The sequence below is a fragment of the Drosophila sechellia genome, chromosome 2R (genome assembly GCF_004382195.2).
Source record: "Drosophila sechellia strain sech25 chromosome 2R, ASM438219v1, whole genome shotgun sequence".
In the NCBI taxonomy this organism is placed as follows: Eukaryota; Metazoa; Arthropoda; class Insecta; order Diptera; family Drosophilidae; genus Drosophila; species Drosophila sechellia.
In genome coordinates this window covers 19,573,412-19,596,387 of record NC_045950.1, presented here as the reverse complement: position 1 = coordinate 19,596,387, position 22,976 = coordinate 19,573,412, and the positions used below count along the sequence as shown (strand labels likewise).

The 22,976-nt window shown below is 43.7% G+C and overlaps 6 protein-coding genes across 9 annotated transcripts in view; 5 read left to right on the top strand and 1 right to left on the bottom strand.

Annotated features, from left to right (window-relative positions):
• The first annotated feature begins 285 nt into the window (after positions 1–285).
• Positions 286–783, top strand: LOC116800536. Its single transcript, XM_032716031.1, has 3 exons — positions 286–403; positions 454–520; positions 581–783. Exons 1-3 carry the CDS (start codon positions 342–344, stop codon positions 770–772), a joined length of 321 nt encoding a protein of 106 aa, XP_032571922.1. The 5' UTR covers positions 286–341; the 3' UTR covers positions 773–783.
• A 194-nt stretch (positions 784–977) lies between these two features.
• Positions 978–1,526, top strand: LOC6615744. The gene is made up of 3 exons (XM_002040079.2): positions 978–1,106; positions 1,160–1,229; positions 1,298–1,526. The coding sequence occupies exons 1-3, from the start codon at positions 1,048–1,050 to the stop codon at positions 1,502–1,504; spliced, it is 336 nt and encodes a 111-aa protein (XP_002040115.1). The 5' UTR covers positions 978–1,047; the 3' UTR covers positions 1,505–1,526.
• Positions 1,527–1,592: 66 nt separating this feature from the next.
• LOC6615743 (immune-induced peptide 18) lies at positions 1,593–1,869 on the top strand. Its single transcript, XM_002040078.2, has one exon. It carries the CDS (start codon positions 1,613–1,615, stop codon positions 1,820–1,822), a length of 210 nt encoding a protein of 69 aa, XP_002040114.1. The 5' UTR covers positions 1,593–1,612; the 3' UTR covers positions 1,823–1,869.
• Positions 1,870–1,977: 108 nt separating this feature from the next.
• LOC6615742 lies at positions 1,978–2,717 on the top strand. Its single transcript, XM_032714347.1, has 4 exons — positions 1,978–2,158; positions 2,212–2,322; positions 2,377–2,443; positions 2,501–2,717. The coding sequence occupies exons 1-4, from the start codon at positions 2,076–2,078 to the stop codon at positions 2,696–2,698; spliced, it is 459 nt and encodes a 152-aa protein (XP_032570238.1). The 5' UTR covers positions 1,978–2,075; the 3' UTR covers positions 2,699–2,717.
• On the top strand, positions 2,548–3,523 carry LOC116800309. Of its 2 annotated transcripts, none has more exons than XM_032714349.1 (4): positions 2,548–2,723; positions 2,810–2,905; positions 2,965–3,028; positions 3,087–3,523. In XM_032714349.1, the coding sequence occupies exons 1-4, from the start codon at positions 2,704–2,706 to the stop codon at positions 3,231–3,233; spliced, it is 327 nt and encodes a 108-aa protein (XP_032570240.1). In that variant the 5' UTR covers positions 2,548–2,703; the 3' UTR covers positions 3,234–3,523. The 2 variants fall into 2 exon arrangements, with proteins under 2 accessions (XP_032570240.1, XP_032570239.1); XM_032714348.1 differs by having other exon boundaries at positions 2,648–2,723; positions 2,777–2,905.
• A 419-nt stretch (positions 3,524–3,942) lies between these two features.
• The window catches only part of LOC6615741, a 33,865-nt gene continuing 14,831 nt past the window's right edge, over positions 3,943–22,976 (bottom strand). Inside the window, exons 1-5 of one of the 3 annotated variants that reach the window (XM_032714346.1) lie at positions 21,067–21,434; positions 5,727–5,832; positions 5,404–5,664; positions 5,094–5,340; positions 3,943–5,031 (exon numbers count right to left, since the gene is read on the bottom strand). In XM_032714346.1, coding sequence (XP_032570237.1) covers positions 4,218–5,031; positions 5,094–5,340; positions 5,404–5,664; positions 5,727–5,832; positions 21,067–21,069 — 1,431 coding nt within the window. In that variant the 5' untranslated portion in view covers positions 21,070–21,434 and the 3' untranslated portion in view covers positions 3,943–4,217. Of the gene's footprint in view, positions 5,032–5,093; positions 5,341–5,403; positions 5,665–5,726; positions 5,833–5,944; positions 6,011–21,066; positions 21,435–22,976 lie in introns of those variants that run through there. The other 2 variants (XM_032714345.1, XM_002040076.2) reach the window with 2 other exon arrangements.

The following is a 22,976-nucleotide window of genomic DNA, read 5'->3' as shown; positions in this document are numbered from 1 at the left end:
GACTTTATATTTGTAAATATGTATGTAAATGCTATGCTTATCTGAGCATGATTATTTTTACGCCACGGCGAACTGCTTATTATTTATTTTATTATTAATGTTTAATTGCTCATACACTTGATCAAATAAACCACACGGTAGCCAAAAACGTCGAGCTTATATTTATTGTCACAGAATCTTAAGCCTTTCAACTCACCCCTGCCAAACTACTGGAAATGTTGGAAATTTTTAACAAATATATTCGCAAAGCATTTTGAATGTATTTGCATCACCAAGTTGGCGTGGATAAACTTATTAAGGAAAATAACATAAGTACTCAAATTTTACGCAGAGCTTAAAGTATGTTTCGGGGGGCTTATAAGATTCTTACTTTTTTAAAGACAAGAGATACCATGTTTCTATGGTAAGTACGTCTGAAATTTAAGTTCCCCTAAATCCACCATTTCCATGCAGCAAGAGACGAACGTTCAGCGATCTTTTTAACAAAGGAGGCAGTGGCGGTATCGATACGTATCATGTTGTGAGTATCTCCTAGGATAGTTATCATTTCAAGGGCTCATAAAGAACGTTTTCCTCCAAGAAACATTTGCAGGGGAACAAGGGAAAAGAGGCAAAGATCATGGAACTGACCGCACAAATCGAGTCCCTTGAAATGCAAATCAAAGCCCTTGAGAAAAGTAAGTCATCCGAGGCGAAGACTGCGAAGGGTAAACTTATATTAGTGCTCAAAGAGTTAAAACAAGCCCTCCGAAACATAAGAATGAATAAATAAACAAAACTAAATGTTTGCAAAAACTGTTTTGTACTGGCAAGGGCGATGGTTATTTTACAGGCATTTGACATGCGTAACCAACGCGCCACCTGTGGGACAGCAAGAATGCGTAGCATAGTTTTTGGCAGAGCGAAGAATGAGATAATTATAAAAAGTGGTTATATGCATTTCAGTTCCATATCAGCAGAATGTCAGTTTGAAGTTTCGTAAACACTTTGCAAATACTTTCAAACATTTAGAGATAATCAAAATTAGCTGGTTTCATTTTCGTAAGCATGAACATTAACCCGATAATTCGATCTATACTCAGCCATTTCAGAGGCTGCACCATCAGGTAGGTTGCATTCTTTGATTATTCAGATTCAATCATAACATTTGGATATATAGAAGTTACCTGGTTGTCCTGCCCGATCAGAGTCGCATAGAAAAACAGCTAAAGCTGGAGGATCTGCAAACAGTAAGTTCTTACCTTACATGATAGATGATACACAAATCGAGCGCCATCTAATCAAATCCCATCGTCAGGAACGCGGAGTCTTGGATCTGCGATCCCATGAGCTGGCACTCAAGCAAAAGCGCGTCGAGGCCAATCTAACCGACCTGACCCGCTGCATCCGAGGCATGGAGTTCGATTTGAAGGTGAATTCCAATCGCGGAAGGAAAGAGAGAAAGGCGGATCGACGCCCCCCAGCTGATAAGAAATCACCCAAAGTCGGTGATTTCAGCGAATAGCAAAATCCCCCCGGGTGCTTCCCAATCCCAGGAGCACTCGTATGCGCAGCGTATAAAAACAAGCAATTGCCGGAGGTCGGCATTCAGATTCACTTGAGATTGCCAACCATGAAGCTGATCGCACTGTGCTGCCTGCTCCTTTTGGGCCTCCTGGGCTTCCTAGCTGCTCCCGGCGCCGCCTCCCCATCTCGCCACACTGGACCAGCTGGACCATCTGTACCAGGGTCCGGCAATCCGTTCAGGTCTCCAAGTCCACAGCAACGACCGCTGTACTACGACGCTCCGGTTGGGAAACCATCGAAGACTATGTACGCCTAACGTAAAGAATGAAACAATAAAGCTTTGAAACGCCTAAACTAAATTAATTGCCCAGTTTCCTTATCTTACTTCACTTATGAAGTGACCTTGGTACACATCAGCATAATAATTATTTCACAATTAATTGCAAATTTTAAATTTCATATCGAAGTAGTTGCTTTTCACCATACGTCACATATTCACATTGTACTTTCAGACTGGTAAAATGTATTTCTGCCACACTGATTTCGTTCTATCCTAAACTTAAGAAGCCATGTTTCCTGTTGCACGAATCTTAGGCTCGACATCATGCAACAGGCTATTTCAACCTCAGGTGCGCTGTCGAGAAATTGTTTGGTATGTAGTTCTGGCAATTTATCCCTACTATATTTGATAATCTCCTAAATTAGTTGGCCTTCCAATGAGTTGCACAGAAATTTACCAAGGCATAGAAACTTTTGCCAAGGTAGAAACATTTTCCACCCGAGGTCGAATAATATTTTAAACAAATTTCCTGTCAAGTAAGTATTTTATTATTCAAATGACCCGAAAACTATTTATTTTACATATGACAGACGTCAATTCACTGACAAATTTTCCGAGAAGGGCAGAGGCGAGGAACTTAACTATGTTCTCAAGCTTGTAAGTATCGAAACTATTTAATGTTGTGAATAACCATGCAGAAAGGGTATTCCATAGGCCTCAGAGCAATTTATGAAGATAAAAAAGAACCGGGTTAAAGAAATTGCCAATGATATCGTGAAATTGAAAGAGGAGATCAAGCTTTTGGAGTCCAAAACTAGCCACAAATCAAGGAAACAGAAGGAGAATCTCCTAAAGGAGTTGAAAGCTCTGAAGGATTTGTTGGAGCAATTCAAAAAGAGTCTCGAAAAATGACCTGAATGAAATGTATCCACAAACGGTAGGCTATCACTTTTAAGTTTGTCAATATTCTACCTTGAAATACCTGATCAGTTACTATAGTAAATTCCAAATTATCTCAACAAGTTTTGGCGCGCTCCGTAAGGATACAATGCTGAAGGTGGTCGAGAAGCTTTTCCAACTGTTGCGACCCAGGATGTGTCAGTTTTCACAATCCAACAAGTAAGTTCCGGGTGCTGAGCACTTATGGCTTCGATTATTAGATGCATCTCTGTATCCAGGAACATATCCAAGCATTTGTTCAAGAAAGCCAGGGCGGAGGAGAACATACATTTCCTTAAGCTGGTTTGTTGTCTCAAAAAACGAAAGTAATCTATTTAAATAAATTTGCAAATTTAAACAGCAACGGGAACAACTGAAGTCGCTGCGAGAAAAGATTCTCAGCCAGAAGAACGAAGTCACAACGAAGATCATCAAGGTGGACAAGCAGATACAATCGTTGGAAAAATCAAACACCGAAGGCTCACAGATGAACCATAAACAAAATTAATAAAGTGTAGCAGAAGCATTTGTTTTGTTTTGTATTTTATTTAAAATAATTTGTATCTCTCATTTACACGCTCTACAAAGAAGCCTTCTACGACAACTGAAGCCGAGTTCGCGGCCTTCTTCAAGCCTGCTTATACGTAGGGTACATACATATATATCATATATGGTAACAATTTGTTTTGCAGCGCAAACGGAAAATATGAATTAAAAAGAACTTTCATGTAATATGGCATTGAAACAAACATATATAGGGTCGTATATATATCAACATAGTCTATACAAAGATACAAATAAATACAAGTTCAAGTAAGAATCAAAATCAGAGACAACTGCCGATTGTATGATGCATTGACATAAGGTTCTTCTCTTAGGACTATGAAAAATATTTATGTGTGCATTTCATTTTCGTTGAAATCGTTAGTTGTGGTAGCAGATGTCAAGAACGTAAGTACAATACATTTGTGGTAGTTGAGCAACTTGGAGAGAGTGGTTCCCATACGAACTAAAACTAGAAACTAACTAAACTTGACTTGACTTGGTCAAGTGCTGGTTAGGCCAGAAGAGAGTGTGTCTGTGTGTGTCTGCTAGCTGAGTGTGTGCATCTTGTGTGCGTGTGTGAGTGTGTTTGTGAGGTAGGCGATTCATCATCATCATCATCATAAGATTATGGCATACTTCCGAGCGCCTCCTGGTCCTCGCTGGGGTTCTTGGGTTCGGTTCTGTGTGTCGGGGTTCGCTTCTAGCTTTCAAATACTGATCAACAATGCCAGGAATGTCTCTCTGTGTGTCGGGTCTGGATGTGTAGCTGTGGATCCTGCTTTCAACTTATGACTAACTCTAGGGCTAACTCTAGTCGATTCCCAGTCACGCTCTCTGCCTGCGAACGTGACCGAGGTGACAGGCTTTATTTCTATAAACTAATGTAACATGAAACGGCGATGGGCTGCTGCTGCTGCTGCTGCTCCTTTTGCTGCTGCACTGCCTCCTAACTGGGCAGTCGCTTGCTGGCCAGCTCCAACTGCAGCTTCTGCAGCGCCAGTGTCTTGTTGATCTCCACCAGGTCGCGACTGTGCTTGGCCGCCTGCAACTGCACCTCCAGGATCTTCATGCGCATCATGTGCTCCTTGCTCTGCATCTCCATGAACATGCGCAGCTCAAAGTTGTTGTTGCTGCTGCTGTTGGCATTGGTAGTGACTGCCGTTCCCGGCATGGTCAATCCATTGCTGCTGCCGGACCGCTCCAGGGCCTGACAGTCCGAGGATGCTGGCACTGAAGGGGCCAGGACTGACGGCTGGTCCTCGCTGCCCAGCATACTACCACTGCTGGTGCGCTGTCTCTTAGACTGCGGCTTCATGCTGTCCTCGTCGTCCTCGTTGTTGTTGTTGTTATTCTGCTGCTGATGCATGGCGACCTGGGCCTGTGCCTGGTGCTGGTGAATGGCGGCCGCTGCCGCTGCTGCACTGGGAAATTGGCCAGAACGGAGGGCATTCAGGGCCTCCAGCGTGGCGGATATGTTGTTCATGTTGAAGTTGGCCTGGAAGCCGGACATGTCACCTCCTCCGGCCATATAGGCACCGCTTGAGTCCAGGACATTAGCTGCGGACATATTGGCGGGACTCTCGGCCTCGTGGATCCCGTTGCGACTGATGCTGTGATTGGGCGACACACTGAGGCGCTCGCCGGTGCCATGGATGTCGCTCTGGTTGAGGTGGTGATGGTTGAAGGTCTCGTTGAAGGTCTCGTTGTTCTCCTCCTCCTTGATGTCCACATCGCACAGTTCCTGGGGCGGTGTGCGGCTGCTGCTCAAATAGAGAATGCTCAATAAAGATCTGTTCAGACTACCACATCGCAATCAACTTACTCATCCATGTCGTGGTCTTCGGTATTGAATTTGTAGTCCTCGCGATACTCAAAACCCTCCTCCAAGGCCAGGGGAATCTTGGAGTAGTCAATGCCATCCAGGGCCTCCGATTTGCAGGCCTTCTTCGCCTCCTGCATGAAATCCCACACCTCGAAGGTGAAGGGAGATGGCTTCTTGCGATCGGCCACCTCTGCTCCAAACCTGGCCAGGCGATTGTTGTAGTCCAGGATCTCGTTGCGAGTGCATGCTAAAGGATGAGATCGAAAAGGTTAGCTGTGCCATTGAACATATGTATTTTACAAAGACTTACCCTTCATGCGACGCCACTGTTCCTTCAGGCGATTGCAGGTGCGATCGGTGCCAAACTGATTGGAGAACTTCTGGTGGATGATCTTCCAAGCCTTGTTCTTCACGGCGGTCAGACCGGCATCCAATCTCTTGTTCTCGATGATGCGCATGTCCTTGCGGCACAGATCGAGTAGGTATTTCTTCTCCTGGTGGTTCCAGTTCTGGGTGCGCTCCCTCTTCTTGTACATGTTCATGGATGGACTGTTCATGTACTGTGTCATTTCTGCAAGCATTCGATGATTGAATTAAGTTCCTTCAACGGGCAGTTCGTTTTGTTTAACTTACCCGTCTTTATGTCGACGCCCTCCAGCAAGTTGTGATTGGAATTTTGCCAGTTGGCGGCGATCTTCATGAAAGCCTCCAGATCGGTGGCCGAATACTGTTTGTTGACCTGCAACGGAAGCAAGAAGCGAGTGAAGTGAGGTGAGAAATGAGAGATTTATATTGGGAGGTAACTAGCAAGACGCGATAGTCGTTTGCCCAACGATTAGTCCCCAAATTACCCGCATTGATGAATTAGAGGCCCCAGATTGGCCGTCCCAGTAGTTGAGCATTCAAAACTAGTGCCAAATTCCGCACCAAACGAAAGCGATTCGCGGGAAGCACTCGAAAACCCAATGAACCTGACGATGAATACTGCCAAAGTCGAAAGCAATCGAAAAATGTGGAGTTTTTCAGTAATTATCAGAGTGCTACTCGGAGCACATCAATTCGGTTTTTGTTTTCGGACAGTAAGGTCAGTGAAAACAAAAGGATTCTGATTCGGATTCTGAATCTGAGTCGAGTCTTGAATTCCTTCTCTTGCTTTCATTCCCTTATTCTACCGGATTTACCCTACCCTGGATGATATCTGACTTTGACATGAGCAGCTATAGATGCAGTCACATTAATTGATTTTCAATTAGCAGACAGGCGGACAGATGAACCGAGCGGAGAAAGGGGGGAGGTGTGAGCGATATCGGGGGTATATGGTACGGAGCATATGAGTCGTCCAAGGCGTATCGAAATGTGAATATACGAACAATCGAATGAATTGAGCAGCCGCAAGACGAAAAAAAAAGTACAAAACCGTCAAATAATGCCATGAAACGCGTTTTAATTTATAAGCTAACACCACTCACACAAAAAGCAGCTGCCGACATTTTGTTTGGTTCGAAAATGTATCTGTGCGGTTGCTGAGTATCCGAATCCGAGTATTGGTGGGATTGAGTGGGGCGATCAAGAGTCATACTGACAGCCAATTATATCTAATCAAGTATATTCAAAAGTACTATATAAATATTCCAGAATGTGCGTTTACTTTCTGGCTCCTTCGGTTGTTCCCCCGTCGAAATCAGCCACAAATTCCCTCATAATTTAGTAATAAAAGAACATTAACTAAATTGTGAAGACCCTAGAATTATCAATAGCCCCTTGCAGACATGACAAATGACCAAATCCAAAAGAGAGCTCAACTGTACTCGCCATATATCGTCTCCATCAAAACTCTTTCATTGATCGCTCCCCCAAAAACACAATCGTCAATCTTAAGTACGTTTTATGGTGCTTTATTTTATTTCAATTTTGTTCAGTTCCTTCCGTGCCCCTCATCTGCCCTCCTGCTGCCCCCCAAACACCCACAACTCTTGGCTGTATAAACTGCGCCATGTTTTCAATATTTATGCCGTATCTGATTTACAATTTATACTTATACTCGCACTCGTATGTGTACCTCGTACACTCGAACTACGTATCTAGATACGTCGCATATAGATATGTACATTCGCATTTATCGCGTACTCGAAGACTGAAAGGAGACTTAGTCATTGGAGACGCGGCGTGTGCGCTTATTATTTTTTATTATTTGAGCTCTTCCTATATATAAACTCACATTTATTAGCAAACAATTAATTATTACGGCCGACTATTATGGCGATGTTTAAATTTTAGTCATGGGCTGCGGGGTGGTTAAACCCCTCCTTTTGGGAAGATACACACAGAGAAAACGGTATGCTGATATAGAATAGGTTCTTCAATGGAGGGTTCTCAAGCTCAAAAAAGAAGCCAGAGTTTCTGTCAGTGCATTCAAGGAATGCCAGAATCATTTAAATTCGAGGCGAGTGCCAATTACTCGCCAGGGTGGGGCTACAGCCAAGTTAGTCAAAGATGAAGTTCGAAGATGCCAACTGTGAAATTCTGTGCCCGAAAGAACTCGCAAATGTCGCCATTTAAAATCATCCCTGCTCTCCAGGATCTCACAAGCGATTTGATGCCATTTTTGATTTGAATTGATTTAAATTATTACGTCAACCCGATGTACATTGGATTGTTTGCTGGCACTCCGCTTTTGTAGTAGTAGTAATCACTCCAATCAATGCGACTTCAAAACTAAGCATTGAAATTAAATAAGCAAACTGGTTTAGATTTTGGTCGGCTACGTCTGTGAGCGTGAGTAAGACTGTTTGTTATCTGCTTTTGTGGGCTGTTAATATAAACGAAGTATAATTACCGAATCTACATGCTCTACTCGAACCCAGCGATTGTGAACCTACACACGGCGCGAACCGGAGCAACAAAACTCAACCTTGTGCCTTAAAATAAAGCCCGGCATTGTTGGCTCTTACGGCTACTTATAGTTATGGACCAGACCATGTCCGATTTATATATACTTGTGGAAATATTGTATATAGTACACAGCATAGGTATCCATTCCGAGCCGAAATCCAATGCCCCGGCAGGCGTCTGTGCGCAATTACCGCAAATCAACGAACGTATTCTGCGGCATGCCTTAGTATCTGAACTATGGTATCGTGTCATCGGGTTGAAGCGGCGTTATAGTTCGGACTAAACGGCCAAATGGGTTATACATTTGTACATACGGCCAGTCCAAGTGGAGCACACACCACCACGGCTGGCTTTTATGGCGGAGTACAGCTACGGCCAGATCCGAATCTGAACCTGGCGGGGCAATCGTTAAACTTTGAAGCACTTGAAGTGATTCTACAAATTCCTACTGCCCAAATTTACGTATTATAATAATTACGCGGAGAAAACTAAAAAACGAAATGTCATCGAACGCTCGAGTGGCCCAAAGTGCTGCCCATCCTGCGAGATTCATCTGTTCTCGTTTTTTCGACTCGAGTGGCGGCCATTCATTGATTTGAATGTGTGTTGCGTTGGATGGATAAATCGGGGAAAAGTATGAACAAAATCAAAGAAAAGAATCTCTTGTGCGGTGTTTATTGTTCTAACGCCGTTCGCAGTAGTTCCACAGACCTAAGTGGCACCCCTCCCACTCCACTCCACTCCACTCCAACCGTTTTTCTCGTAATATTCAAGTGGAGCTGCTATAAGGTTTCGTTATTAAAATCAGCGTTTTTATTTTAAGGGAAATTCACTGACTAGAGGGAATGCGGCGCTTCTCGATGGGAACGAATGCTTCATGGGCATTGGTAATCAGTCATGGCAACCAGTGTCTCCTTGGAGCACTTTATGGTGTTTATCCAAAGTGGTGTATACTACATATACGTAGTTATTTGCAAGAATCAATGGCTGGTGTGGCGTCAAAGTTTCTCCTGTAAATGCGCTCAGCTGGCGCAGCTGACGGAAATTGACTCATGGCTCAGCTCCAGCTTGGGCCAAGTTGGTTGGTTCAGTTGGTTCGGTTGGATCCGCCGGGGGCGAATTATGCTCCAGGTGTGCATGACACGGGTGCCGAAACAACAAATTTATTAGAAATTGCCAGCACACAGTGCTACACACACTCTGCCGCATTTATGCAAACAAATAAACTAATTTCATGACGCACACGCGCGCCTGCGCAGTTGTCAGCAAAATATTTAGTTGTGCGAGTGCTTGTGTGCTACTTACAATTGTAACTAGCCGAAAACACTGTGAGATTTTCTTTGTCGAATGCGGCTTTGTCTGCGGCGGGCCTGGCCTACGCCCAAAAATAAGCAGCGAGTGAGAGCGGGCTGCACTGAGAACAAATCTGTGGTAGTTGTCTTTAAAGCGCACTTTACCTTTATAATTATTTTCATGAAGAAAGCTAAGCTAGCATGTATTTGTAATGGAGCAGTGCTAGTTTTAACCAGAAACATTTCACACAACTATTTCTCACAGTGTAGAGATGTGGAGTGCTGCAAAGACGGAGAAAAAGGCAATAGAAAAAAGCATCGGCTCGGGCGGGTTCAGTGACTTCCACTCCTCGTTTGCGACGACGACAAATTGCGTTTTGTGCGGTGACAATTGCCAGGCATCGGAAACCCACCTTTGCGCATGCGTAGGTCTGGACTCTAGACGCTAGCCTCTAGCCGCTAGACGCTAGACGCTCCAGACTTACTAAATTATTATTGTTCGCTTTCATTAGTCAGCGCCGAAAAACCCGAAAACGTCACAGCCCAAGCCACTCGCATGCGAAATGGCGCAGCTGTGCATAGCTTCGAATCAGAGCCAGACTGTGTGACAGTCGGAGATATGGCCAAGTCAAATGGATTACCTTTATCTTCGATTCCCAGGCGTCGCACACTCCCCCGAGCAACTGGAGCACTTCGGCAAGTCAGCTTTCTTGGGCACACACCCTGCTAGCATGGCTGACAAGTTCATTACTCCGCTCCCCATCCCCAGCCATAGTCCCATGGCCTCGCTGCCCTCCATGCCCACCATGGCCACCATGCCATCCACAATTGCCACAAACTTTGTGAGCCGAGCTGCTGCTAACTGCCTTATATGGGCCCCCACAATTGCTATTTGCTATAAGCTATTGTTCTTATGCCATTCGCAGAATGAAAATTGGTTTGTCACTCGAGTGAGTGTGTGCTACATGGTAACAACATTCGGCGATCATAAAATCGCCAGCGGCGTGCTCTGCATAGATAGCGATCTGATTCTATGATTCTCAGATTCAATGCTAATTTGTAAGCTTCCAGGAAGTTAAGAACAGGCCTAGAAGTTAGTATACAGTTTTTCCAAGATCTTATGCTTACATTGCAGTGATAAGCACAAGTTTGATAACAAGATTGCATACTATTTCGATGGGCTTACTTTCTAAAGCTGCTCAAATCGAATCAGATGCGTAGGTATTTCTGGATCTGTATCTTGATGTTGGCCAACTTAAAGCTGCCATTGCTGCATGTTGATTGTTATTATTATTATTTATAGCTCTCCAACCGGCGGACTCGAAAGCCCAATAAAAAACCAGGGGAGAAGAGAAAACAATTCTAGACAGTTCAGTTCGGTTCAGGCGAGTTCAGTTGGGGCATTTGTGGCATTTTGGTTAAGTCATTTTCCAAAAATTCATTTGAATATCGAAATTGTTAAGTATCCATATGTGCTTGTGGCGGTCGAATGCGTAAGTGTGTGTGTGTATCTAATTTCTATTTGTATTGGGCATTAATGCTTTCCGACTCTCTACGCTTTGCCCCCCGCCCCCCATCAAAAAACTTCTTTATAATCGCATCAAGTCATGATTGCGCCCCAACTTCGAATCAACTTTGGTTTTTCGTTTTTTTCCCTTTAAATGTACTTTTGTTGTAGCTGTTGTGTGTGGCACTTGAAGGCGTTCGAAAATAATTTCTGGTTCCATTTAAGTTGGACTTAAAACGAAAACTGAGCACCCAAAACCAAAACCGAAGACTGAATACCGAAACTCCTCAAGTAGACAACGCAACTTGCCCGAAAATGAAAAAAAAATGAAATAAATGAAATAAGAAAGAAAGAAAGCCCTTCCCCGCACTTGAGGTTTCTCGACTTGTTTCTCTTTTTTTTGGCATTAATTGTTCCCTGAACCGAATCTAAGATTGATTGAACGAGTTGAACGAACCAAGACTTCTGAGTCGAGACGAGTCGTCCCGCAATGTAAATTATGGCATTGCGATTACCATTAGAGGCGGAATGAGTCGGATCTTCGACACGAACCATTTAGAATGATTTGTGCTGCGATCTGCTCCGATCTGTGGCCTTTATATATCGATTCCGCGGCAACTTTGGGCCAATGGCAACGTGCTACAGCCCCACTGGCCACGCCCACATAATGGCAGCAAGTAGCCGACGCCCTGTCATGTCGCAATGCGCAATAATAATTACAAATGATCGGATGTCAATTCTTATGGCGATATTATTTTACAGCCAGCCCGCCGGCCGGAGTTTCTTAAACAAATGAAATTTATTGTTAACGGTTAGTGACCCGAATTACACGTATCGCTTATTTATATCTGACTCGATCCGATAGATGGACGGTTCGCTAAGTGTGTGTGGCGTGTATCTTTAAGTAGCAAACAGCTCTCGATCTGACTCTGACTCTGACTTGGCCCCTTAAGCGTTTTAATTGCGCCAATGCCCGATCGGACCCACAAGCTGAGCGACGGACTGAATGACGACCGCCTACAACTACGCGATCCAGCAGGCTCGCAGCGGCGATAATGTATCTTTGTATCTGATCTTAATGTGCTCAGAACTCGGAGCCCAGCAGAAACGAGCTTCGCATCGGCGTTAATAAGTACTGGCTAGCTGAATTGATCGAATGAAATGAACACGGTCATTATGGACACTGGCGGCTATGCCCATTCAATCGGCGGAATATGCAAAGAATTCGGACTGGAGAAAGTCTGAATCCAGCCACCAAAAAAGATAGTCCCCAAGTGCGCGTGATCACTTGGAATTTAATTAAAAGCTGAGAAAATAGATTGCCAGCTTGATAAGCATGCTGTAAATAAATCCTTGGCAACAAAAACCGACTGTTGGGATAATTAAGTCGAAAATGGATAAAGTCCCGACGACTCCGCTTTCAATAGAATCCCCTTCAAACAAAACCCCCACCCACCGCTGCCACGACCCAATTGACAAATGCTAATTCTCGCTTTTCAAGATACATTTTGCATTTGGTACTTGAGTTATGCCAAGGCATTAATTCAATCCAAGACCATGAATGTTATTCATTCCGAGCGAATGGAAAAGTAGCCACGCACATTACTTGCAGCGCTTGTCAACCCGCCTGGTAGCATACGCACATACATAGATAGAGATACACATCTGTGTATCTGGCGGATTGCCTTCTGAACTCATTGCTCACTTTGTCGCCCCATTCCTGGAACGCAGCGCTCTGGTTCTTTATGATTTCGCACGTACAGACGCGGATTGAATGGGTCCTGGGAAGCTGGAGGAAATCAGAGCATGGAAGCGGAAACTGCAGCTGGGTCAGCCTTTGTAATCTGGCACAATTGCAATTAATATCTCATAAATATCGCCTGGCTCTATAGTTCCATATGTGTATATGTGTATCTGTGTGTGTAAATGTATCTGTGTCTGCGGCGGTGCAATCGCAATTTAAATGTTTGACTTGGGCCCGTTTATTCACTTATCAGGCGGCTAAAGCCAAAGGAAGAAATTAATTTAATTGCGCATAAAGCACAAAATTGTTTAATTATGCCAAACAGACGACGCAACACAACGCACAGCGCAGTGGAAAATGTGTTAACTAATTCTAGGTAATTTAACCAAAGCCTATAGCTGATAAAAGCGAAACCAAGCCAAGCCGAATGGAACGCCAAGAGAAACGCTCCCATTTGGCATTGTTGACGCCTTCTTTGTATAGTTTATAACTTTTTATTTTCCCTTTTTTTACCCATTTTTCGTGTCTAATTTACGTAAATTGTCGGAAAAGAGCGGGTGTGCCTGCTGCAGACGGGTGCGTGAGCAGAGCCATCTTGGACTCAGTGGAACTACAAGGCACCGGAAGCCACAGTTCCGCGAAGCTAACTCCCTAATTCGCCTTTAAAGTGTGCAGCAAGCGTATTAGAAGTTCGTCGAAAGCAATCTTCTGCCAGGCACTTTCATTCGCATTTGGGGTTTAACTATTAATTAGACACACATTACCCACATGGTGTCCGGTTTCAGTGATTTGCTGAGCAAATTTACTTAGGCATTTGATTAGGCCCAATTGATAGTAACACAAAAACAAATACGCACTCCTAAAGATATGTACGCACACACATTTGTATCTGTGTATCTGTATCTGTATCTGTATCTGTGCACGTAGGTATGCGAGTGCTGGGTGCAGTCATGAGTATCCAAAAATAATCACCCGGGCCTTATCGAACTAAATAAATATTAAATTGTAATTAAAGTCATGGGAACGATTGGCTTTGCGAGTGTGCGTGTGTGTTGGTCAACAGAAACAACAAATGCTAAGACTACACATAATTTAAAGCTCTTTTGTTTATCGATGTCGCACACCTCGGCGTATTTGTATCTGTAATTGATAAATAAGTCGTCGAGACTTTGCCTAGCATTAAGTCAACTGATATTTAATTGCTAATTGCATCGTTTAGGGAGCTTACTGCGACTGTCCACGACGGCACTATCAATAAACTAAACTAAGTACCTTTGATAGATAACCTTAATTAAGCTGTCCGGCGAATCGAATTCCTCGAATTTCTTTCAACTTTTCAGTTTTTCAGTTCGCAAGTGACAAAACAGCCCACATGCAAAAGGAAAAATCACAATCCGAATCCGAATCCAAATCAAAAGCACAACAACCGAAACCACAAACAACGAAAAATTTGTTTGGCAGTGCACACCTGGACGCAGTTGGGTATCTAGATACTAGAATCTAGTCTGCCCGGCAACAATCCATTGATATCGAACTGAAGCTCGAGCTGGAGCTGGACTCGGAGTTGGCGCTTGGGGTCGTGGCTGTAGGTCCAGCCAGTATCTGCATCTGTGCCCGAATTTCCAGCCGCCTGCCTCCCCCCCCCCCCCCCCTCCGCACTCCCCTCGATTATTATGCGCAAGTGTGACGCATGAATCATACCTATAACCCATATAACCTATATAGCCATTTATTTGCGGCTGCTGCCGCCGTTTGCCATTTGCTCGAAAAGTCATGCGCTTTAAATTTTAATAAATTAATTTTTGCCTTTGCCGTGCTGAGTGACTACCTCTAGTATAGTTCGATGTGCATATACATACGTATGTGCCTGAAATATGACTGGTCGGCCAATTAGTCGGGCAATATGAATGTAAGGGTGCTGCGAACGATCGCCTCCTCATCCGCCGATTGCAGATCTTTCAGTAGAGTCTATGTATTGGATAATAGTAATAAACTAACTAATCACTTGATGAGCTCAAAGTGATGCTTGCTTACTGAACACAATCAAAGCCGCAGATGCAAAGACATCCAATGATGAATAGTAGTTGCCCAATCGAATACCCAAATCAACTGTCAAATCCGCAAATTAGTCGGTGGAAGGAAGGAAGCTGAAAGTCTGGCTTGGGTGTGTGTGTTTTTGCGAATCAACTCAATGCCAAATGGATGAGCGAGCGGAGAATATGTGGAATTCAGCATAAAAGGCTGACGACATTTTTAATCCTAATATCCTAAAATCAAGACTAAACTCAGAGCGAGCGACTGAGTCAAGGTGGGGGAGTGCGCTGGTTCGTGATCAAATCTCCGATTTGGACGCGCATACCTGCGTGACGCGGATCGTGCGATCGCATCGGGGACTCGTATTAAAATATATATAACATCCTCTGCCCACTCCGCCCCCGCTCGCACTCACTGCGGGAATGGGAACCCTAACTGAAGCCGAAGTCGTAGAATCAAGATTAGGTTTAATAATTCCGAGTGAGTCGCTCCGCTCGCTTCCTCCGCGACTGTGAATTCGGCTGTCGAACTACCAAAGCTACCAAAAGCGAGACGTGTGAGGGATTAGCAGTCCCTGTGTGTATGTGTCAAAGTATCTCCCGAATTACTTCGAGTAAAAACTGAAATCATGTTACTTTCGGTTTGGTTTGGTCGCAGTCCCCCTTCCCCGACCAATTCGAAAGAAATTAAACAAGCTGAGGTGGCGGGGCAAAAGGGTGTGTGAGACGCAAGGAAGTGCTGGCTTCTCTTCGCAGCGCGCTATTAAAATACAGAACACACCCAAAAAATATTTTAACGACAACGAAAACAATCAAATCCGAGGAGAAGAACGAGGCAAGAGCAGCTCCCATGATGATGACAAAAGGCTGATCGGGGTGACAGCGCGATTTATGCCTAAATGGTACGCGTTGAGGCATAAGTTATGCCAGCGAACGGAATGAAAGTATCTCACAGATACATAGCGACCAAGAACGAACTGCAAGCGACGGCAATTGCCGGGGTTAATCATTGTTGTGTGCCCATCTGGAATCGGACTTGGCAATCTTCAATCTCTCTTTGAGGGCATATAGGCACTTATGCAATGGGTAGTTATCTTATCTCATCTTTGGATAGCTCAAGGATTGGCCAAGGCACGCAGTAACTATCCTAAAGAAACGCTTCAGCTACATCTGAGTATTAAGTATCTATGCTTGGTTGAATGTCCTCAATTGTATCTTACAGAAATGGAACTTCTATCTTTAAGTCAAAAAGAATACCATTATTATGTCTAAGTATAAATGCTGACCCCCTTTTGATATTTTGGCCGAACTTCTCAGAGCTCTGCCACACCGAATAGCTGCAAAGGACAAATGGCCTTCGGCTGAAGTAATTCTTGAGTTCAGTTTTGAGTCCATATCACACAGCTGTCATTATTCCAATAACTGGTTGGCCGTACAGACGCACACAAGGCAAATAAAAACCCCGGCAATGCGCAGTTGTTGAAATTGTACAAAAGGAGCGGAGCAACTCGAACACACTCATAATCGCTGAAAGAGACGGCGATACGCCGAGCGAAAGAGATGGGCGATGGCTCACTATAAAACGTTAATCCTATTTTATTAAGTGCACGCCATGCGAAATGCTGAATTCCCGGCCACGACAATGAAGATCATTATGAGGATGATGACGCCGCCGACAACCCCTTTCGGTTCCAACGATTCCCATTCCCATACCTTTCCCATTCCCATTCCGATTCCGATTCCGATTCCTATTCCTCTGTTGCCTTGCTCTTTTCACCACTAACTGGATGACCCACTCCCCCTATACATCGCCCATATTCAGCCGTATTTCAACATTTGCTAATCTCGGTATCAGGCGAATTGGAGAATTCCTATTAATTCTGCGAGCTTCAAAAGCGAATCAAGGGTATTCGAACAAAAGCAGCACTCGAATGTGGGCCAAGTTTTGAATTTCCGACATCTGCGCGCGCAAATCCTCCTTTGATCTTCAGTTATATAATGTACATAGTGACTTTAAAACTCATATTGAGTAAAGATACTTTTTCGTGGCCAGCACATCCTTGAGATGCTTCCCACTTTTCAGCACCATTCCCATATCATTCTGTCATTCAATAGAAGATGAACTTTGGGCGTTGCCCCAGCGGCTACCTGAGATGATTTATGTTGTCCTGTACTGCTGATCACAATTCACGAATTTTTCAAGGCAATCAAAATGTGCCGGGTGGCATGAGTAGAATTGATATTTTCGGGGCGGAGAATATATAAGCAGAAGATGCGTTTCCATTTCTCGATTATTGTGACTAATTGCGTTTGATTGTCAATTGGTTTGCATGTTGCAGACAAATAAATTAATGGCCCACCAGAAGAAAAACAGGGAGCAGCCGGAGTTGAGCGGGCCACCATAGGCCTGCCCGCATGCAAACACATGGAAAGCGGAAAAACTGGCGGCTTGGAAAATGCAAAAGCCACGAATTCGGTGGCGTGAAAAGTTTACCCCAAAAAGGGCACGGGGTAACCAGAGGGGGAACGGATCGGGTTAAATGGCACACAAGTTCCCATGTGGCAGGGTTAGCAAATAAGAAGAACGCGCTGAGGGTACCATCATATTTACAAGTCGATTGCTATTAATTCGTTACTTAATTGCTCCTCTTATCGAGAGCCGAGTCGCGTTCTTAGTTGGGGGAATGTTTTGTATTTCATAGTCGCCCATTGAAAATAATTAAAGTTAATTAAGACGTTCTCCTCGGGCAGCAGGCATGCATTGCCTAACCGTATCTATAAATTTAAATCGCCTCTAATTGAGCGACTTTCGGGTGACGCCGCGGACTTTGGCCCTCCGCCATAAAGACAGATTCCCATCCGATGTTGCAATATCTATATTGCTAAGCCAAACCCAGTCCGAAATTCTCTGCTGCGGCATTATCAAAAACATGAAGCACGTGCATTGATTGATTGCCAGTTTATTGTCTCGCCTCATGGCCGGGGGCTTAAGTTCCGAAACTGAAAAGACGCTTTTCGAGGAGGAGGAGGAGTTTCCATTGCCATTGTGCCTCGCGGAGTTGCGATGGCCACGTGAGGTGGTCGCGTGTGTCCCGGAAAAGCGTGAAATCCCATTGGCAACGTTGCTCGGAGTGAACCAGCTCGAGCATCATTATAAGTTACTCATTTCTGGCTGGTCGAGTTTGATAGATCGTGTTTCTCAGTGTGCCAATTCAATTACTAGATTTGATAAGCAAACGCAATGAAATGCATAAGGACAGATATAATATATGTAGAATGTATAATCTATAAAGTAATGAGCATATTTATAAAATACTTTTTTTGGGAATGCATAACCTAGAACTTGGTGCTAGCTTTTATCTTAATTTTAATCTATATATGAGTATTTGAAGGATCTGTTGATAGGTGGAATAAAGAGCCTGCATCTGAAGCGGCATCCACATGAGCATAGCATGAGGTGACTCAACTTGGACCGGCTGTGCCTGTCGCCTGGCTTGACTGACTGACTGACTGGCTGACTGACTGACTGAGGATGTGAGGTATTGACTGACTGATGGACAGATGAACAGATGGACATGTATTGTCTGCGACGGCCGCTTTTCTTACACTTGCATTAATTTTCCGCTGTGGAAACTATGGGTCTCCATAGTGAGTGATGGAACGAATTTGCATTCGACATTTGAGGCGCTCACAATCGCAGACGGAGAAACGAAACCCTATCCTCAATATTAACATGGAAAATTCCTCAGCCATTAACATAAACATTTCGATCGAAAGCCTTTCAGCAATTGGCTTCCAAAGGCTGTCCTCCGATTTCAAGTGTCAATGAATGTACTAATTGTACGTTGTCAATTGAGGCTTTTTAAATATTTATGAGCATAGAATCAATAAATAAGAAATCTTATTTCAACGCCAAAGCTAAGTTGGCATAAGCGGGCAACCTTTCAATTTGAATTCCAGATCGAAATTTTATGGCACTTGGAAATTAAGTAGTCAGTAGCAGCCGCAGATACAGATACAGATACAGATACAGCTACAGGCTACACTCACATGCAATCAGATCAAATCCCATTCCAGATGGTGAAAATGAGCCATGGAAGAAGTTGCCCCAACTCGCAGATACTCGTGTGTGTGCTTTTGTGGCCATTATAAATAAATTCCAATAATTGCCAATCCAATAGGCAGCCAATAAAAAGGGGTTGGCAGCTGACAAAGCTCCAAATGTGCTCGAATGGTATTTTCGATTTACTGAATTTGGCCAAATGCTGGCAGCAGCAGGAATATTAATTTAGGAAATATAATACATATCAATCCTTAAGTTACAGTACCCAAACCTTTGATAATCGCCCTTAAAAACAATCAAATCCAATATTGTCACTTGAATTACATGACTTTACACATTGCCATTAGTTTTAGTATCCTATAAAGCATTTTCCTAGTCATTTTCTATTTTCAGTGAGCACTGCCAGCTGTAAGATCTGCACTCTAATACATATATATATATATAGGTAGCATCCTCCGAAAAGTCGGATGTGTGGAATCGAATTAATGGGGAGATTTTCCGCGGCAACAACATGGTCCGAATGTGTAGCCCACAGTAATTTCGATTCGTATTGCTCATTACAGCCACTTTTTGGCCAATTATGATTATGCCATATAAAATAGCGTATTCCACGATTATCGGCCGCGGATTCTTGAGCATGTGTTTGTAAGAGTGGCAATTAATAAAACAAATGTGGTCGTTTCGTTTCGTTTCATCCGCCTCCTTCCTTCCGCCGCCGAGCATTTTGAGTGGAAACATATCGGGCACATTCTCGCCCGACTTTTCAATGGAAAAGCTGAAGCAAGTGCGGGAAAAGTGGGGGAAGAAAAGTTGCAAGGGGCGCACGCCCTGAAAGGAAAACGCGGGGTGGACCGACAATATCGGGGAATATGATTTGTGTAAAAGTTCGGCTGTGATTAAGCACTCGACAGTGTAATTGCAGCCGTGTGTGTGTGTGTGTGTGTGTGCACTTAAAAATAGCAGCCCCCAACTAAGACCATAACTAAACCCATAGCCATATGGGTCTCTGAACGATCCTATACTTATGCGATCTGAACGATCTGGCGACGGCAGCTGGTGGAAAAGTCGGAGCAGAGAGCTGCGACGACGACTGCGAATGCGAGTGTTTCAAGTCAATTTTTGAATAATTATGAATCGTTTTTCGCTTTCGTTGTTCTCTAATTATAACAACATCATAATCATAATCATATTCGCGATCATAATTTCATATTTGGCTGACTCTTCGCATTTTGCGGCGTTCTTAATGTGCCAAAAGTTTATTTGAAACCCGCCAAGAGAACAGATACAAATGTATCTTCTACTCTCACATATGGCGCAGCATTTTCAATATTACCCAAACGAGCGAATGCTTCTTCATTTTTCTTCATATTTCGCATTTATTGCGATTAATTTGAAAATCAGATACATAACCATTCGATTGCAAAACATTGTTGACAATTGAGAGCATCATCTCTGGCAGTAAAATTCTTTCGCGCTTGATATGTTTCGCGGTGATATAAAACTCGGAGTTTATCAATTGTCGGCTTCTTAGTCATTATTATAATGACGCTGAACTAAGAGCGTACTAAGCTCCAAACACCTATCAGCTGGAATAGTTATCAACACAAAGACCCTTGGGGGGTCCCACAGGGATCACGATTGGAATTCGGCACATATCCGCCTGGAGACTTTTCGCTTTGGCTATGTCAGAGTGCTGTTGGTGTTGGTACTAAAATTCAGCGGAATTATATAAGTAGGAGATTGTAATTGTACAGTGTGCATATTGCTTTATGGGTCCCGGAGCAAATAAATCGCGAAAACACAAATCAGAGTCGCCTTTTATGGGTGCAGTTCGCTCGGTCGCCTAAGTTAAGCGAATCAGCAGCGCCGGAAATTATAGAAATTAGCGATGCCAATATTATTGAGCACAAATTAATATGCAGCCAAGAGATTAAGCTAAATTTATATGTACGCCGCGGCGTCGAGTGCGTGCCAAATAAAAGGTATTCGCCGATTCTGAATCGGAATATCTCCATCTCCATCGGTATCTCAGTTCATGTTTCACTTTATAATATGCAATCTAGCGGGCGAAGATACCACGCCATTTGCCAGTTAGTTGGCTAATGACTAAGACTAAGGAGTGTCAGTCAAGTCACACAAACTTGGCTAATAAAATAGAAATTAGCCAGTGCGCGCTGATTCATAGGGCGTATGAAAATGCGGCACTAGAACGTTTATATTGGCCAATATCGTTTCTTTCGTTTCTTGTTTATAAGCCCCACACTGCACTGTTGCTTGTTGTCACTGGACTGGCTCCTTAAATTCGAAATATCCTTTTGTAAGGATAGGTCAAAAATACCATTTGAATTTAGTCCTTTGCCAATGTTTGTGGTCCTCTTAGAACGTTACAACACTAAGGATACCCTTTAGAAATGTTTTGGTGTGAGCCAGCTTCATATTTACCATTTTGATTGTCTGTTTGTATGCGTTCGTTATCCTTTTCACAAGTCCTTGCGAAAAGTTCACTCGTGTGTTTGTTGATAATCCCAAAAGCGACAGTTTAGCAAGTTTATCGTATTTGTTTTGATTTCTAGAACTTCGTTGTTTCTTGCAAGCTAATTGCACATGTTCACATGGGTAAATTGGTTTATATGTTGGTTTCTTGGTTGTGTAAGCACTCGAAAACCGATTCAAAATTGTGTTTAGCACTAGGTATCGGTATCATTGGGCGGGTTTCTTAAGTGATTGATGGCGGAAGAACGCCGGATGAAAGCCAAGAACGCTGGAATTGTGCCGCTGCGCGCGTTCGCACTGCTTCACGTTTAGTTACTGACTAAAGGGCCGCATTTGAAAATTTTTTTAAAATCATTCTGCTCTGCCAGCGGCGACGGCGACTGCGGCAGCGACAAACACACAACAACAACGAAAAACTAATAAAATCAATTTACAAACGCACACAAGCACGAGCGGAGCCGAAGACGGTTCGTGTGCGCTTCGTGCAGCAACGAAACATGCTGCAGAGAGCAATTCTGGAGCGGCGCTCTCGCGCTTCGCTAGTGTGCGTTGTATTTGGCTTTAAATGTGGGCCAAAAGTAATGACAATAGCGGCAATTGTACTTTAACTTGGGCTGATTGCCAACTCCGCTCTCTGCCGCTCTCTCCTTCTTCGTCTTCGCTTTTCTCGCTCTCTCTCTCTGCGAGTGGGAGTAACAAATGGGCGAGCAAAACAAAAAGCAAGAACGCAGCTACAACAACAGCAACAGTGCGCTCTCTTAGGAATATAACAACAAATATCAAATCTGAATTATTTGCTCAGCCAGCAAAAAAAATTATCTCGGTTTTTAAGAAGGATGTTGCAGCTGCATAGCATAATTTAGGGAGTCCTCGGTTGCCTCCCTCTTTTTTTATTATTCTTACATAATCACCTCGCTTATTGCTCGAATTTCACAGCGAACGAATGAGAGGAATCTAATCCGAAGGAACCCTCATGTCAACGACCGTTATAAGAGCTACCAACCCGTCCGTAATTACACACAAAGTTCCATATCGCATATACATAAATCGCAATTAATCAAGTGCAAGCCAATGCCGCTATATACCACCAACCCTCCCGAACTCGCAAACCCTAACCCAAACCCAAACCTAAGCCCAATTTCAATCCAAATCCCAACAAGTTCAAAAACTCCGACGGTTTGCGAACCATAATTACTCTCGCTCGCACTCGCAGTTCTTTCGGCTGCCGCCATCCCGCTCGCACTCACTCTCCCCCAAGCGGCTGCTACTAAAAATGTAATCATTATGCTTTATCGTGATAATCAGCAAAGGCAGCAGTCGCAGTGGAAATCGCAGTCAGGAGAAAAGTTTTATGCCCTTTATGCACAGGGTGTCAAAGGGTATGCCGCATATGCCTTCGTTGCAGCGACAGGAGGTAACGGATTAAGCGGGTTTACGTTAGGGGTACCAGATAGGAAATTAGTAGAGGTGGTAGCACATTCGAAAAGCCTAACCCATACCCCTTCCCATCGAACAGTCTCGTTACTTTCGAACTTCGATTTTGATTCAATAGGTTATGTTCTGATTGCATTATACGAAGAAACGCTTCCTTTGCACAATGGGATCTAAAATATTAAATCAAATTGTTCGACACAATTATGGGTACTGTACTAAAGAGGTCTTCAAGACATGGCAATTAAGCAGCAGCTGCTCAGCTCGAATGGGGTTACATTGAACCCCTGACTAATTGATGGGTATCAAAGTGCTTGCCTCACTTACTCGCCAGAGCAAGAGCAAAGCTAGCAGTAGTACATAACAAAGGGAAAACCCTAGCGCAAATATACATTCGAACTAGCCGGTAGAGGGAGCGAGGGATACGT

Coding starts and splice junctions, on each gene's coding strand:
- LOC116800536 (XM_032716031.1), top strand. CDS start 342: ATGTTTCGGGGGGCTTATAAGATTCTTACTTTTTTAAAGACAAGAGAT. Junction 404..453: donor AGAGATACCATGTTTCTATG/GTAAGTACGTCT, acceptor ATTTCCATGCAG/CAAGAGACGAACGTTCAGCG. Junction 521..580: donor GTATCGATACGTATCATGTT/GTGAGTATCTCC, acceptor TTTTCCTCCAAG/AAACATTTGCAGGGGAACAA.
- LOC6615744 (XM_002040079.2), top strand. CDS start 1,048: ATGAACATTAACCCGATAATTCGATCTATACTCAGCCATTTCAGAGGC. Junction 1,107..1,159: donor TTCAGAGGCTGCACCATCAG/GTAGGTTGCATT, acceptor TTGGATATATAG/AAGTTACCTGGTTGTCCTGC. Junction 1,230..1,297: donor AGCTGGAGGATCTGCAAACA/GTAAGTTCTTAC, acceptor TCCCATCGTCAG/GAACGCGGAGTCTTGGATCT.
- LOC6615743 (XM_002040078.2), top strand. CDS start 1,613: ATGAAGCTGATCGCACTGTGCTGCCTGCTCCTTTTGGGCCTCCTGGGC.
- LOC6615742 (XM_032714347.1), top strand. CDS start 2,076: ATGTTTCCTGTTGCACGAATCTTAGGCTCGACATCATGCAACAGGCTA. Junction 2,159..2,211: donor CGCTGTCGAGAAATTGTTTG/GTATGTAGTTCT, acceptor CTCCTAAATTAG/TTGGCCTTCCAATGAGTTGC. Junction 2,323..2,376: donor TTAAACAAATTTCCTGTCAA/GTAAGTATTTTA, acceptor TACATATGACAG/ACGTCAATTCACTGACAAAT.
- LOC116800309 (XM_032714348.1), top strand. CDS start 2,704: ATGAAATGTATCCACAAACG. Junction 2,724..2,776: donor ATGAAATGTATCCACAAACG/GTAGGCTATCAC, acceptor ATACCTGATCAG/TTACTATAGTAAATTCCAAA. Junction 3,029..3,086: donor ACATACATTTCCTTAAGCTG/GTTTGTTGTCTC, acceptor AAATTTAAACAG/CAACGGGAACAACTGAAGTC.